General features: G+C 34.7%; 1 protein-coding gene across 3 annotated transcripts in view; it reads right to left on the minus strand.

Annotated features, from left to right (window-relative positions):
• Thoc2 (THO complex 2) overlaps positions 1-15,271 on the minus strand; it is a 109,636-nt gene that overhangs the window by 6,601 nt on the left and 87,764 nt on the right. The window contains exons 31-38 of one of the 3 annotated variants that reach the window (XM_005076823.4): positions 11,458-11,888; positions 11,239-11,297; positions 9,740-9,775; positions 4,938-5,075; positions 4,545-4,614; positions 4,302-4,462; positions 1,885-1,961; positions 1,360-1,405 (exon numbers count right to left, since the gene is read on the minus strand). In XM_005076823.4, the coding sequence (XP_005076880.1) occupies positions 1,378-1,405; positions 1,885-1,961; positions 4,302-4,462; positions 4,545-4,614; positions 4,938-5,075; positions 9,740-9,775; positions 11,239-11,297; positions 11,458-11,888 (1,000 nt within the window). In that variant the 3' untranslated portion in view covers positions 1,360-1,377. Of the gene's footprint in view, positions 1-1,359; positions 1,406-1,884; positions 1,962-4,301; positions 4,463-4,544; positions 4,615-4,937; positions 5,076-9,739; positions 9,857-11,238; positions 11,298-11,457; positions 11,889-15,271 lie in introns of all 3 variants that reach the window. The other 2 variants (XM_040744563.1, XM_021231036.2) reach the window with 2 other exon arrangements.

Here is a 15,271-nt window from a genome sequence, read left to right on the forward strand (position 1 = left end):
ATTATATGCTATATAATATATATTACAGTTTCCCCAGGCAAGACAGTAGAAAGGATGCCTGGAAGACTGAGTAATACTATTTCTTTTACAATCTTCCTAATCAAAAAGTAAAAAAAAAAAAAACTATTAATCAGGTAGAGTTGTGTACACCTTTAATCCCAGCACTCAGGATGCAGAGGCAGGTGAATTTCTGTGATTTCAAGGCCAGCCTGACCTATATAGCAAGTTCATGGTCAGTCAGGGCCTCGAGGAATAGGGGGAAAAACTATTAAATGCTAAATGCTCTTCGTACCACTGGTTATCCTGTCCTACTATTCAGATAATAAGCAGGGAGAAACAGAAAAGAAAAAGCACACCCTTCCTTAGGTCACTTATCTGACAACCTCAAATTCCTGCATTGTGCCTAAAATAAATATGGCAAAACCCACATCCTAAATCAAACCCTTATACTGAACTGGCCCTCCAGACATTTCTCAACCTTAATCAACCCCAAGTGGGCTTTGTTATATATCTGGCTCCATAAATGGTTAAAAGCAGCTCAGATTAGAGATAAGGCGTAAATAGTGGGTATATGTGTAACATTATTAAGAAGTGACCGTTACAATAGAAGCAAAAAAATGAACTATAAATAGCAAAGTAAACTTCAACTATGTCTACCTGGAATCATTAATGGAGGAGACAAATCATCCTACATCAATAATTCTAAAACACCCAAGAGCAACTATTCAGATTCTGACTTTAAGTCCTCAACAAAAAAAGAGGCTACATTAGACTATGAACTGTCTATCCATTATGGTGGTCATGTAATTTTTAATTATCATACCAAGCAAATGCATCACCCTGAAAACAAATTTGCCTATTTTAAATATATCTAAATGTACAGAACTTAATTTCTGGCTTTGCAAAACATGGGCAGTGGCAGAAAGAAAGGCACAAAAACGTAAAGACCCAAAGAACAGAAAACACTAAAGTCTGTCTTTAAGTGTCAACTACATTTTGTAATGTCTCTATGACCTGCTTTAATCTTTCAGAGTTTTAATTTCTTCACCTGCAAAGTACAAATACCACCATCACTTACTTGGCTACTGGTGCTTTAAAAACATAATTAATTATCCAGGAGATGGGACTAGGTGGCAAAGAGAAACCCAGATGTTCTCAGATACATCTTGATTTTTTTAAGTGTGACTAATCAGTATGCTTAAAGGGAAAACAAGCTTCAAGTGAAAAAGTGTAAAAATAACTGCAAAATTTATGTCTATACACAAAAGGACTGTAAATATATTCTGGCAAAAATTCAAGTATCTGTATCCTTTAAAAAGGATCCGGTTTTTACCATTTCAGAGGGGAACGTATACTCACCTTGGTTCAAAGTGTTCATTATCTGTGCTTGTCAGAGGACTTATGAGTAGATGACAAATTAAGGGAAAACAACTTTGGGGCAGGGAAGAATAGTGTCCTACCTTTTGGTATAATCCCTTAGGCTTCCAAGCCTAATTAGCTCTTATCAGCCTAATAACCTCAAATTCTAGGAGCTCTGCTTATGTGTCACATCATTCTGCCGTTTTGGTCACGATGCTTCCCAGCCCAAGGGATCCACTATCTCTTTTTCTCATGGTAACAATACAAAAGGATAACAACAACAAAAATACACAGAGCCTATAAAACGTATCATAAAACATCTCAGTTCACTACAGAATTATTTTTCAAAATCAAGATCAAATATCTTGATTACGGGAACATACACTGAAGGTTAACTACAAATATTACCTTAAAACTAATAAGCTACCGTATATTTAGGCGACATACATGAAAGGTTTAATTCTATAATATGAACAGTATCAATCTTCTATTACAGTGAGTGAAATATAAAAATGAAAAGGATATTGTTTCTTCTCTTCCTTTCCTCCTGAACTATCCCGTTTCTCTTTCTTTTCTATCTTTTCTTTATCATGCCTGGATTCCTATAAGGAATGATGAAATTAGTTGGGAAAGGAAAAAAACAAATACGTTTCTTAAAAACAGCTTGAAATTCCTTTTTATCATTCACCAGCTATATTTTTTCTTCAAAACCTTGCTTAATGATACCAAAATCACATGCCACAAAGGAAAAAAGTAGGAATACTAAACTCCTCCAAAAGTAAAAACATTCATACAGCTTATAGAACAGGAAATGATATTTGAAAAAGATGTATTGCAGTCAAATATCAAGAATATCAAAAGAACTCTTAAAAGTCAATGCCATAAAAAACAACTCATTTTGAAAACAGTGAAAGAACATTAAGAGATTTCTCCAAAGAAGATACACAAATACATGGAAAGACAGACATTTGGTATCATTAGTCACCAAGGAAATACAAATCAAAACAACAATGAATTATCACTCACACCCACTAGGATGGCTATAATTAAACTAAAAATAATAAGTAGCCAGTGTTGACAAGGATGTACAGAAATTGCACCCTGATATATTGCTAGTGGAAATGCAAACTACTCAGCCACTGTGGAAAAGTCTGGCAGCAATTCAAAAAAGCTAAACAAAATTATCTAATAACCTAGAAACTCTATTCGTGTGTGTGTGTGTGTGTGTGTGTGTGTGTGTGTGTGTGTGTGTGTGTGTCCGTCCAAGAAAGCTGAAGACAGATAAATGCATTATTTCATACCAGCACACAAATAGTCACAGCAACATAATTCACAATAGCCAGAAAGTGGAAACACTAAAAATCCAACAACTGGCTGGGTGTGGTGGCTTACACCTGTAATCTTAGCACTAGGGAGGCTGGCTGGGGTAAAAGAACTGCAAGTTTAAAGCTAGGCTGAGGTATTAAGGAAGCTCCAAGCCAGCTTGGAGTATAAAGGAAGGACCTATCTCAGAGCAAAACAAAAACCCACCAACTAACAAGTGTGGTATATTCACATAATGGAATATTATTTAGTCATAAGAAGAGATTAAGTAATGGCAGATACTACAATATAGAAAAACTTCAAAATCATCCTTAAAAGTCAGACACAAAAGGCTGCATTATTTTAAATTCTACTTACATGAAACATTAAAATAGGTAAATTCAGAGACAGAAAGCAGATTAGTGGTTGCCAAGGACCAGGGAAGGCAAGGTGGGGAGTGAACGTTATAATGAGCCTAGAGTTCCGATTTGGGATAATTAAAATGTTTTAGAACCAGACAAACACCAAGAGTACAATATTGCAAGTATACATACCACTTAATTCAGTGGTTTTCAATCTCCCTAATGCTGATACCCTTTTAATACAGTTCCTCCAACCACATTATTTTTATTGCTACTTCATAACTGTAATTTTACTATTATTATAAATCATGATGTAAACATTTATTTTGGAGACAGAGGTTTGTCAAAGGGGTTACGACCCACAGGTTGGGAAGTGATGAGTTTTCTTATTCTATCTGAACCCTATCTCAATTGAAAAACACTAAAAAGGAATGGCCTTCTCTTTGGAAGCCTACAGAATTAAATTATCTACCATTTACTTTTCTAAAACTGCTTTTAAAAACTATAACTATACTACACATTTTTTAACATTTACAGTAATGCTTTGTAGATAGCTTACAACTTAGCAGTGGCTTGCCAATTTGAGATTTGAGTGTCAATGAGTATATAACAGAATGCACTTTATACATATGTACATATATCTCAAAAATAAAGAGAAACTAAAAGAACTATGCGTACAAGAAAAAGTGACCATTAGGAACTCAAGTGGTGTGAGTACAATAGAGAGAAAAGGAACTGCAGAAGCATACTAATTTTAACTTCACAGTAATTTAGGACTGATCTAGCTAGAGTTTCCCAACCAGAGTACCTGCCCGCTCCCAAGCCTCCTGTTCCCATTGCAAACTCATTAAGCAATTATTATCTGGCAGAAATATACATACATACACCGAGGCATAAATTTACAAGAGTGAATATTTCCCTCTCAAGGCCCCAACCTGTAGGCAAATAACCACATTCAATTAATGGCTGCTACGACAGAGAGAAAATCAGTCTTCTCTAAGGACAAGGCCTCTGAGAGGGTATCTGATCCCAAGTGGACAGCCCTAAACATACGCATATGAACAGCACTAAAAGGACTTGTATTTATAGATAGATCTATAGGTGAACAATAATAATTAAAAAAGTCAGGAGGTTTAGAAAGAGTTTGAGAAAGACAGTGGGAGACAATAGTGTGGGGTTGAAAGAATGTAAATATAGTATTCATATATAACAGTCTCAAAAAGTAATAAAATACATGTTTTCCAAAAACTAAACGGTTCCTTCATGTTCCTAATTTACCTTTTTGCCACCAGAGGAGATTTTATCCATCTTCTCAGATTTAAACGAATCACTACTGCCTTTTTCTTTGCCTGAAGATTTTGATTTATTTTTCTCTTTGTCTTTCTCATTTGGATATTGAGACTCACAGGGACTCTCACTTTTGTGTTTTGAAACCCCCACTAAAATTACAAAAGAGAATAATGAAAGGCTTTTCCAATTCACTCTGATGATTACTTCCAAGGTATTAGTAAGTCTACCTACTTGTTCCATTTTCCTCTTTCCGTCTCTTTGTTATGTCCGATGGCACTTCGCGGTCATTGTTTGAGTGATCCTAGAACCAAGAATTGTGAACTACATTGATCAAAGGTTATGGTTTTCGTTTTGTTTTGAAGTATTATTTTTATACAAGAAAGACACCACTAACTAGCATTGGAGGAAATGTGTAGTACCAAATATTTGGTAAAATGGCATGAAAGAGATTGCTAAGCTGAAGTTCCTTATTAGTGTATAAAATGCAAACACACTTAAAGGTAAATATACCAGTTAAAACTTGAAACAGACTGCTATGGAACAAAGCAGTATTTTCTAAAGGCAGAAAACACATTACTGTACATGAAAAAAGGCTTTCCAAGCTAATTTTTAAAAATTACAAACCCTTTTCCGCTCTTTCCTGTCCTTTTCATCTTTTTTCTCTCTTTCTCTGGATCTTTCCCTTGACTTGTCCAAATCTTTCTTGTCCATTTCTCTCTCCTTACTCTTGGACAGTGGTGGAGGAGTATGATTAATGTAGAGCTGTTAAAATTAAGGCAATATTACTAAAGATTATTAGTTTTCCAATATTGGCATCCTTTGGTATTTTTGTTTATTAAATGAAAGATATAGGTAACTGTATATAGTCAAAACTAGTTATTTGTTTGTTTTATGAGAGCTAAAATAAAGAATGTGACACATATACAAAAGCTTTACTCCTGGGCCCTATAAAGATTCCCATTATTGCCTCAACTGACATTTCACAGTAAATTCACAAGCCAGAATTCTCCTTGTCCCTCTAGTATATAAGAGTTCATATGTGAAAAACAGCAACTGGATTTTTTTCAGCTGTAAAAAAGACAAAACACAAATCCCTATGCAGTCATGGATATCTGAAGGTATAACCATCAAATAATGAGTCAATGACAGGGGGCAAAAAGGTACAAATAAAGCCTAGTCATGATTTCACTAGTAAGTCCATTCTGTCAAGATATAAACCAGGCAGTGATTATCTCAAATATTTTTATACCTATAAAGACTGATGCATATTCTCTCCTTCTGAAACCACTGTAGTTCTAGCAAATAATCACAACTGTGAATTCTATCTTACTGGTTCTAAGTAGCTCCGGAAACCATCAGGTAAGCTGAGGGTGACTAAACTATTTGAAAGACTGAAAAGTGACACAAAAAAGTTCTCTATGAAAAGTTCTATCAGTGATAAAATAGCCAAACATCAAGGTTATAAACTAGCCAAACATCAAGGTTATTCTAATTCTAAATGAGAGAAAAATCCTACTTATGGAGGGTAGAAATATGGAAATCAACTATAAAAGAAAATGTTTAGGAAGTAGTCAGAAAATAATCAATTCCCCATCTTTATGGCATTTATAACTGGGATAAGTCTATGTTGCATTTGGATATGTTCAAAGAAAGATAAACAGAACTCGTAATGTAACTACATAACTCTAGATATACCCCACAAATAAACAGAATACTGATTTGAAAGGTATTTTACAGTAAGGAATACCTTAATAATCAAAAAAATGCAAGAAAAAGGACTATCAATTTAAAGTTTAAATACTTATTCTTTCAATACCACCAAACATTTTCAATTCTGTTGCCTGAGAAATATTATCAAAGCAACACAGAGTAGATTTTTTTTAAAAATTATGTTTAAAAGTTGAGGAATGACTGAAACAGTCTAAGTGTTTATCAATAGCAAGATTAAGATAATAATTTATAGTCATAAAAGTCCCTATCTAAATGATACTATTGCTAAATAAGCCTTAAATGACACTTATGATTCTTCTAATTGTGAAATTTATTCTCACCTTCTTTTCCCACATCTTAATATTATGTATGAACTAGATAAGACAAACTCAACAATTTCCTGTAAGAAAGTACTGTCTGCTTCATTTCTCACACTACAAGAGTACCCTCAACCCCCAAATTACATTTTTATCCATGCCTAATTGAATTCTGTAGCATAAGGAATTGAGAAACTTCTCTAGGACTTCTGGCATTAATAATAAAATATTTCATTCTTGACATAAAATGACATAGTTAAACCTTATGCATATATACAAACAGAAATCCTAAGGTTTAGAAATACACCAATTCATTTGCTCCTCTGCCTTTCTAATGAGTATGACCAGAACACCTTTTTCGACAAAACATTTTCTCATCACCTACTGAGTGGAATCCATACTTCCTTGTTTAGGCATCTTCACAATTATCTCCTACCATACAGCAACCTAATGTTCTGTGGCTATCAGTAGTCCCTAACTTTTAGCCCTATGAATAATTACTTTTATCTTAAAATTCTTGGTTTTTCAAAGACAGACTGAGAGCTATCAGCACCTACACTATCTCTCAGCTCCGCAATTCACTTTCTAGTGAACTCATTTTATTTACTTGCCATTTCTGTAATGGGTTTTCCTTCTGAATCTGAAGTTATTTATTTCTGCACATAATCACTTCTGGCACAGAAGAAGAAGTGGGTGCTTTTTCCACTTTTATACGCTTCTTAGAAGCTAGTACATACAATAAGTGTTTAATACATATTTGCCAAATAAAGTTAATGATGTGTGAGGACAATCTGTATGCAACATTGTAGGATTTTGTTCCTAGTTTGATTTCATTTCCTTAGATTGAGACCATAAAGATCTAATAAAGGAATTTAGCCAACTTTCAAAATGAAGGCCTGATTCAATTAGAAGCATGCTTTTAGCAATCTTGTCTTCATATGTAGCCGTTAGTACTGCTATACCAAAACACAACCGATCAAAAGTAGAAACATGTGAGGTAGAAATGGGAGTAGGAAGTGAGCTGGCAAAATACAGGGATTCTATTTTAGATTAGTCATCTTTTAATCTCACTACAATATTAAATTCATGCATTACTTTATTATGTATTGAAAAATAAAAATACCCAGCAATTACTAAAGAAAATTCTGGGGATAAAGAATAACTTAAAAATATCAAAATAAGCCAGGCATTGGTAGTGCACGCCTTTAATCCCAGCACTCAGGAGGTAGAGGCAGGCAGATCTCTGTAAATTTGAGGCCAACCTGGTCTACAGAGCGAGTTCCAGGACAGCCTCCAAAACAATATAGAGAAACCATGTCTTCAAAAAACCAAAAAATAAAAAATCAAAATAAAGTCAAGGAAACAATTCTATATGTACAAGTAACAAGGTAACATGAAAGACAGACACATATCTTACAGCAAAACTTCTAGGAAGTAAAAGCTGCTAAAAAAACAGTGAGGCTATATATATGTGTGTGTGTGTGTGTGTGTGTGTGTGTGTGTGTGTGTGTGTGTGTGTGTGTGTGTGTGTGTGTGTGTGTGTGTGGACTGCTCAAAGTCCAGGAAAAATTTTATCCCAAGCAATTCAAAGTTTTTTTAGATTTTCTATACATTTAAAATTTAAAAAGCAGCTACTACACAAAAACATCTCTTTGATTTGCTTACCAAAGGCTTATAAGAGTTCACTTAAAGTATTTGAATGTCTAAATCCTACTGTAAGCTTCCATGCTAAGCTAAAGACCTTAAAAAATGAAAGTCTCATAATTTTTAACTGCAAATTGTCATTTTCAAATTTTCCTGGTTCCATGTGGAAGAAGCTATTGAATTTCAAATGCCCACAAAAAATCTTCTTGTACAAAAATTTTGAAAAACTGACTTCAATTGCCACATTTAAAAAATGATATAAACTTACTGAAAAAGCTAGGAAACGTTTACAGCTATTATTGAAGTGGAGGTTAAGAACAGGAGACCTTGGTTTTAGCTCACATTTTTAGTAATGACAAGTTGTATGCCAGTGGGAATAGTTAAGTCTCTCATTTGTCAAAAAGACACTACCATCTGCCCTATTTAATTCATATTACTAATATAAGCAAGAGATGAGACAATAATATATTATCTAGACATGCAAAAATGACAAAACAATCTTCACAACAAATGCAAGAAACCATAATCTTCATCACCGACAAGAAAATCTACTTAATCTTAGCATCAGTTTTCAAACCATTTCAATGTATGCTTTAATAAATAAATACTAACAAATTAAGACTATTACAAACCCATGGATATAAAATAGCCCATACAAGTTACTGACTGCTAAATCATGATACAATCTCAATGTGGCTGCAGAGACCTACTATACTGCAATATGTTTTTATGATAGCTAATAAAAAGGTTTTAGTTTAAAACAAACTACTCAATATATAGTGGATAATCTTTCAAATAATAGTTTATCTTAAAAACAATGCCATATACTTAGGACACAGGCAATTTGGCTATCTAAACCATTAAATAATTAGTAATTATTTGTTCACAATCTACAAACATTTCATTTAAAAATAAAACCACATGGCTATTTCAAAATTCCATTTGGTCCATAAGTAAACTTAGCATATAAATAGAAGACATAAAGTAGAAAAATCAAAGTGAAGAGGGTACAGATTTCATAATAAGACACAATGACATAAAAGTAGACAATTCAAGTATAAAAGTGAGATGAACTCCATAAAAATATACAAACTGCAGACTTTTTAAGAGCCAGGATACCCAGGAGAGTAGTGTAAAAGGAAAGAAATAATACTGACATATAAAAATAGCATCATGTTGAGTACTTCCTTCCAGGAGAAAGATTACTTTAAATTTACTGTATCTCCTGATAATATGCCACAGCTACTAAAAGGATACTTCAGCAGAGGGAGACATAAAGAAATTTATGCATTGAGATGGATTCCATTTTTAAAAGTTCTATGAATGCAGCAAATTATTTTTTGTTCCTGTGAGTTATCTATTAACAAAGCAAGAAAGCTGGCACATTTGCTCTGTGAAACTATGTAAGTCTATCTACCACCCATCCCAAACAAATCAGTAACTCTCCTTTCCCTAAACTTTATCAAATTTCCAGATTTTAAGGCATAAAAGAAAAATACATATTACAGCAAAGCAAGAATATATAAAAATACTGCCACAACACACATATAACAATATCTCTAAATGGACCATTGTCATCAGCTTTTTATTGTTGTTACTGTTTGTGGTAAGAATTCATCAGGTGGTTCTACATAAAGAGAGAGTGCTTTCTTCCACCAATCCTAGCATAAACCCTTTACTAGGGTGGTGGCACCTACTAAACAAAAAAGTTAAGAATTTCTGGTTTACTTAGGCATGATTTTAAAAGACTCAAACCTTTGATGAAGATTCCTTGAGATCGATGAGACTGTCCTGTAGAAAATGAATGGAGATGACAGGTGAGCTGGCATAGTTCTCAGAACCCAGAGGAACTTTGGGAAGTATGTCTGTAACCTGGAAATAAACCAGCTATTTCTTGTGAGGATAAATTCCAGGAAATCATTATCAGTATGAATATCAGCAATAAAAGCAAAAAACAAAACCATACAGTGGAATTGTAATGTTAAAAAATTTACAAATATTAAATATAGAAAATTACAATTATTTTGATTAAAAGTTAAAAATAAATAAATGTCAATGCCACATATTTCGCATTAAGGTTTCAGTAACTAAGAGGCTTTAAAAAGGCAAAATACTTTTCTCCCCCCAAGAGCTGAAAACAGTGGAAGTCACCATGGGAGAAAATTGACTAATATTTTCATTGTTACTCTCTAATTAGAAGATCATCAAATTTTATCCATTTACAACTCCAATAAAATAAGTATTTTATTTTAGCTACAAAATTCAGTGGCATTACAAACAAAAATATCCTATGAAACAGTAATCAATATTTTGTTGCAAAGTGCCATGATTTGAATCTCATGCCTCTCACAAGGAAAAAAAAAGTTTAAAAAGAAGAAGAATAAGAAACCAATTATAGTATTCCACCACAGTGCTCTGGACGAAGAATTAATTAACTTACAGTTTTAAAAGTTCAACGTACTGCAAATTCAAAGATTCCATGAAATTAGATGACTTTAGAATTAAAATTAAATATGGAGCAAGGAATGGCTACCCTGAGTCTTCAAGAAGGCTACACCCACGATTTTGTGCTGCAGTTGAATGCCTGGGGTTTCTCTTTGCTGGGTGGTAGGACTGGATGCCACATCTGCTCTTATCGTAACGCAAGGTTCAACTTGTTGGGAACCCAATGGGTATTAACAAACCTCCAAGGGAAGATACAACAGAAGCTGCATGCTCACTGAATAAACACAACTACAGGAGAACTGATCACCAAGGAGACTTTAAAATGGAACTCCTTTCAAGACTCCTTCTTAGAAGGCACATCGGAATGATGCTCATCAAGAAGCTTGATGAATTCAGAGGTATCTTGTTTATCGTGTATCATTCAGGAAGTCTTCAGTGCTATATAATCTTCAATATTTATGCCGAAAAATAGCTTCATTCTGCTGAAAACATTCATTTGCTTGTAGCTACCATTGCACTCCAAAAAGGACTGCTTAAAGCAGTGAGGCACTTCTGGGTAAAATTTCTCTTGCACTTTGAAACACAATAAAATTAGTGCTAGGTCCTTGAAGTCCTAACATTTTTTATTATAAAAATACTCAATAGGAAAAATTAGTCCACCAATACAGAAAAATTTCATTTTCTAATGCAATATAAAACCTCCAGTGGCTCCAGTGAATACTTGGCACAAGACTTGAAGGAAGTCAGGACATTGGTACTCCAAACAGGTGAGCCTAATACGGATGCTGCCTTCCTCAGGCTATACTAACCTTTACTGTGGAGGAATGTGATGGAGAAGGATGAGTATCAATTTTGCGGCGTTTTTGTTCTGTTTGGATAAAAAGAAATAGTTAGAATGAGGGATATTCCCAGTCATTCCAAACACTTCAAAAAGTGAATAAAAAAATCGCTAACTTATCAAGATATAGAGATAACCAGCCAGTATAATTAGAACAAAAAATACAGAAATATACAAAAGATATACTTGCCCCTTTCAGTCTCCGAGATATCTGATCTGGGAACAGGTGACTTCAAGGACCCTGAAACTGGCGTTTTTTCTCCTCCTTTAACATTTTCCTTTGACTTCATTTCCTTCGCTACATCTCTTTCTCTAGATGGCTCCTTTTCTCTTTCTCTTTCTTGAGTCGACTTTGACTCTGCGCTGGTGATGGTGGTCTTGAATTTCTCATCTTTAGCTTTTTCTTCCTTCTTGAATTTTTCTTTCTCTTTGTCAGACTTAGGCGTTCTTTCCTTTGTCTCTCTTGCTTTTTCATCTTTATTTGGCCGCTCTTCCTTTGGTTTTTCTTTACTATCTTTACCAAGTACCCTGGCCTCTGGAGTTGTAGCTGGAGTCTTCTCTTTTTTCTCTTTTTCTTTATCTTTTACTTTTTCTTTGTCATTTTCTTTAACAGCTTTGTTGCTTAAGAATAAAAAAGACATAATTATCAAATATATTCCATATTTAAAATCATAAAAGAGACAGGTGCAGTGATGCATGCCTTTAATCCCAGCATTTGGGAGGCAGAGGCAGGCAGATCTCTGTGAGTTCGAGGCCAGCCTGGTCTACACAGAGTGATTTCCAGGATAGACAAGGCTACACAGAGAAACCCTGTCCCAAAAAACAAACAAATAAAATAAAATAAAATCATAAAGGGTTTTTATTGACTTAAAAAACACTGTGATACTAAGAGGAACCCTCAGAAAAATAAAGAACATCTTTAGGATAAGTAAGCACTTCTTTACATGAAGTAACCAACACAAATATATATTAGTGAAATAACGATTAATAATTATAATAAATATTAGATTATCTTGTATATATTCACAACCTTTGAAGAAAACAAAGTAATGACCAAAAACACATTCAACAAACTAACTACAGGAGCTATCAGCAAACAGACTGCTAAAATGTATAGACTACTTTCAAAATTACTCTTTTTCTTACAATTAATAAGCCTTACTCAAATTGGCTACAACAAGCACTGTATCCCATAACTTCTCAAAACTTTACCATTATATCCTGTATCTCAGCAGGAGTAATAAGGCTGTTAAAATGTAACTATATAAACTATTAGTAATAAGCAAATTATCAAAATTGTAATAAAGTTTCAAAGTCCAGTATACATGATCTTGTACTGCTCAATTACAACCGCCTACCTTTCCACTCATGACTAATGAGGTACACATAGGTGAATCTAGGGGACTTCCAGGTAAAATGATAGACTGAAGAAGCCTGAATAAAAAGTAGATTCTATTCCTATTATTTCTTAAAGGAGACAGAGAAGTTTATAAACTCATAAAGGTAACAGACACACACTTAAAATGCTGTAATAGAGGAACCCTCAGAAAAATAAAGGTTATCTGAAAAGTACACAGTAAAAGACACAATTCTTTGTTGCCTCCACGAAACACGCATATATCCCTGCTAGAAATACCTAGAGTGAAACTCAAAAGATAGAAGTCAATCTACCCAAAGAGTAAAAGTCAAAATTAAGCTGATATAGAACTTCTGGTAGCTAACAAAGTAAAATTCAAATAAAAACTTGGAACAGTTAAATAATATAGCTACATATGAATGAATCAAGAATATGCAACAATCATAAACCATATGAACTGCATGTTAGGGCTGTGAAGTTCATAAAACAAGCATTAATGTTCATACACATTCACAATTGTCCTGATACAGTAACAGCAGACCATTTTATAGGTCATTCAGGCTAAATATCAACAAAGAAATTACAGAGTTAAACTATACCAAACAGCAAATGGACTTCGGAGATAATGTGGAGAACATTCCATCCCATGGAAACATGATCTCTAAAAGAGATCTTACTCTGACCACAAAGTATGTCTTAAGAAATACAGACCCGGCCTATCCCAGTCTCCGAATCCTCAGAGACCTGAGGGCAGCCCCACACTATCCAGCATTGCATCTGCCCTCATTGGAGCCTTGACCCTGCCCCCATCAGAAGAGAAAGCTCAGAGAACTGGGGGCACCCTCCTCACACCCCAAACCATCCAGCACCATTAGAGCCTTGGCCTCGCCCCCACAGGGAGAGGAAGATCAACCACCTAAGCCACAGGCCCGAGGTATACCAATTAGGGGAAAAGAGATCCCATGAATCACAAGCCATACCTGTACCCACTGGAAGAAACGATGGGAAGACGACAGTATAAGAACACATTCAATAACATAAAGCATAACATGACACCACAACAGTCTGGGGGTTCTATACAAGCAAAACCTGAACATTCCAACGCAGATGAAGCACAAGGAAATGACCTTAAAAATAACTTTATGAAGATGATAGAGGCCCTCAAAGAGGAAATTAAAGAAATGGAAGAAAACACAGGCAAAAACTGGGAGAAATGGAGGAAAAGACAAACCAAAAATTTCAAGAAATCAACAAATCTCTTAAAGAAAGCAAACAAATCAAGAAAAAAAATAATCAAACAGGTGAAGGAAACAATTCAAACAGTTCAAGACTTGAAAACTGAAATAGAGGCAATAAAGAAAATACAAACTGAGGGAATGCTGGCAATAAAAATCTGGGGAGAGCCGGGAGTTGGTGGCGCATGTCTTTAATCCCAGCACTCGGGAGGGAGAGGCAGGCAGATCTCTGTGAGTTCGAAGCCAGCCTGGTCTACAAAGTGAGTTCCAGGACAGCCTCCAAAACAATACAGAGAAACCCTGCCTCGAAAAAACCAAAAAAATAATAATAATAATAAAGGAAAGAAAAAATCTGGGGAAACGGTCAGGTTCTACAGATGCAAGCATAATCGACAGAATACAAGAGATGGAAGAGAGAATCACAGGTGTTGAGGATACACTAGGGGAAATAGATTCATCGACCAAAGAAAGTCTTAAGTCCAACAAATCCTTAACACAAAATATCCAGGAAATATGGGACACCGTGAAAAGACCAAACCTAAGAAAAATAGGTATAGAAGAAGGCGAAGAAGCCCGGCTCAAAGGCACAGAAAACATGCCTATGAAAGTACAAGAAGCTTACAGAACACCAAATAGTGTGGACCAATAAAAGGTCCTCTTGCTACATAATAATCAAAACACCAAACATACAGAATAAATAAAGAATATTAAGAGCAGCAAAGGAAAAAAAGCCAAGTAACATATAAAGGCAGACCTATCAGAATTATACCTGACTTCTTCATGGAAACTCTGAAAGCCAGGAGGTCCTGGATAGATGTTCCACGAACACTAAGAGACCATAGATACCAGCCCAGACTACTATACCCAGCAAAGCTTTCAATCACTATGGATGAAGAAAACAACATATCCCATGACAAAACCAGATTTAAACAATATATATATCCACAAAACCAGTCCTATAGAAAATACTGGAAGGAAAACTCCAACCCAAAGAAGTTAGCTACACTCACAAAAACATAGGCAATAGATAATCCCACATTACCAAAAGTCAAAGAAAAAGGTAAAGACACACACAATACCACAACCACCAAATTTAAAACTAACAAGTTTCAACAATCAATGATCATTAATAACAGAATGGATATGAAGACAGAATCCATCCTTCTACTGCATACAAGAAACACACCTCAACTTCAAAGACAGACGTTACCTCAGAGTAAAGGGTTGGGAAAAGATTTTCCAATCCAATGGACACAAGAAACGAGTTGGTGTAGCTATCCTAATGTCTAACAAATTAGACTTCAAACTAAAATTAATCAAAAGAGATGAATGTCATTTCATATTCATCACAGGAAAAATCCATCAGGATGAAGTCTCAATTCTGAACATCTATACCCCAAATACAAAGGCAT

This window comes from Mesocricetus auratus, unplaced genomic scaffold (genome assembly GCF_017639785.1).
Source record: "Mesocricetus auratus isolate SY011 unplaced genomic scaffold, BCM_Maur_2.0 Super-Scaffold_100003, whole genome shotgun sequence".
NCBI lineage: Eukaryota > Metazoa > Chordata > Mammalia > Rodentia > Cricetidae > Mesocricetus > Mesocricetus auratus.